The sequence below is a fragment of the Mandrillus leucophaeus genome, unplaced genomic scaffold, assembly GCF_000951045.1.
Source record: "Mandrillus leucophaeus isolate KB7577 unplaced genomic scaffold, Mleu.le_1.0 Scaffold575, whole genome shotgun sequence".
Classification (NCBI taxonomy): Eukaryota; Metazoa; Chordata; class Mammalia; order Primates; family Cercopithecidae; genus Mandrillus; species Mandrillus leucophaeus.
This window is the reverse complement of record NW_012106197.1, coordinates 400,115-401,498: the sequence shown is the minus strand read 5'-3', so window position 1 is coordinate 401,498 and position 1,384 is coordinate 400,115. Positions and strand designations below refer to the sequence as shown.

The window sequence follows — 1,384 nt, the reverse complement described above, 5'->3', positions numbered from 1 at the left end:
TACACATCTAGATGTGTATAAGAGACAGGACCCCGTGCATTGGTGGCCAGCCCCGTGCATTGGTGGCCAGCCCCGTGTATTGGTGACCAGCCCCGTGCATTGGTGGCCAGCCCGTGCATTGGTGGCCAGCCCCTTGTATTGGTGGCCAGCCCGTGCATTGGTGACCAGCCCCGTGCATTGGTGACCAGCCCGTGCATTGGTGGCCAGCCCCGTGCATTGGTGACCAGCCCCGTGCATTGGTTGGCCAGCCCCGTGCATTGGTGGCCAGCCCCTTGTATTGGTGACCAGCCCCCTGTATTGGTGACCAGCCCATGCATTGGTGACCAGCCCCGTGCATTGGTGGCCAGCCCTGTGTATTGGTGGTCAGCTCATGCATTGGCGACCAGCCCGTGCACTGGCGGCCAGCCCCTTGTATTGGTGACCAGCCCCGTGCATTGGTGACCAGCCCCGTGCATTGGTGGCCAGCCCTGTGTATTGGTGGCCAGCCCGTGCATTGGTGGCCAGCCCCTTGTATTGGTGACCAGCCCCGTGCATTGGTGACCAGACCCGTGCATTGGTGGCCAGCCCCGTGCATTGGTGGCCAGCCCCGTGTATTGGTGGCCAGCCCCGTGCATTGGTGGCCAGCCCGTGCATTGGTGACCAGCCCTGTGTATTGGTGGCCAGCCCTGTGTATTGGTGACCAGCCCTGTGTATTGGTGACCAGCCCGTGCATTGGTGGCCAGCCCTGTGTATTGGTGACCAGCCCGTGCATTGGTGACCAGCCCGTGCATTGGTGACCAGCCCCGTGCATTGGTGGCCAGCCTGTGCATTGGTGACCAGCCCTGTGCATTGGTGGCCAGCCCTGTGTATTGGTGGCCAGCCCTGTGTATTGGTGACCAGCCCGTGCATTGGTGACCAGCTCGTGCATTGGTGACCAGCCCCGTGCATTGGTGGCCAGCCCGTGCATTGGTGACCAGCCCTGTGCATTGGTGGCCAGCCCTGTGTATTGGTGGCCAGCCCTGTGTATTGGTGACCAGCCCGTGCATTGGTGGCCAGCCCCGTGCACTGGTGGCCAGCCCTGTGTATTGGTGACCAGCCCTGTGTATTGGTGGCCAGCCCTGTGCATTGGTGGCCAGCCCCGTGCGTTGGTGGCCAGCCCCGTGCGTTGGTGGCCAGCCCCGTGCATTGGTGACCAGCCCTGTGTTTTGGTGACCAGCCCTGTGTATTGGTGGCCAGCCCATGCATTGGTGACCACCCCTGTGACCCGGGGTTGGGGGGTGTCTACTTGCCTAAAATCCTGCCCAGCACCAGGGATTTGATGGCTCTGAATGCTGTACCCGATGACAGACTCACTTGTCTCCAAGTTTTCTGGTTCACCTGCCCGGGAGAAACAAACACCAGATGT

General features: G+C 61.9%; 1 protein-coding gene across 1 annotated transcript in view; it reads right to left on the bottom strand.

The window, feature by feature from the left end:
* Positions 1 to 368: 368 nt before the first annotated feature.
* The window catches only part of LOC105552798 (contactin-associated protein-like 4), a 193,941-nt gene continuing 192,925 nt past the window's right edge, over positions 369 to 1,384 (bottom strand). Inside the window, exons 22-23 of the mRNA XM_011998554.1 lie at positions 1,269 to 1,384; positions 369 to 1,177 (exon numbers count right to left, since the gene is read on the bottom strand). Of these exons, the coding sequence (XP_011853944.1) occupies positions 369 to 1,177; positions 1,269 to 1,384 (925 nt within the window). The remainder of the gene's footprint in view (positions 1,178 to 1,268) is intronic.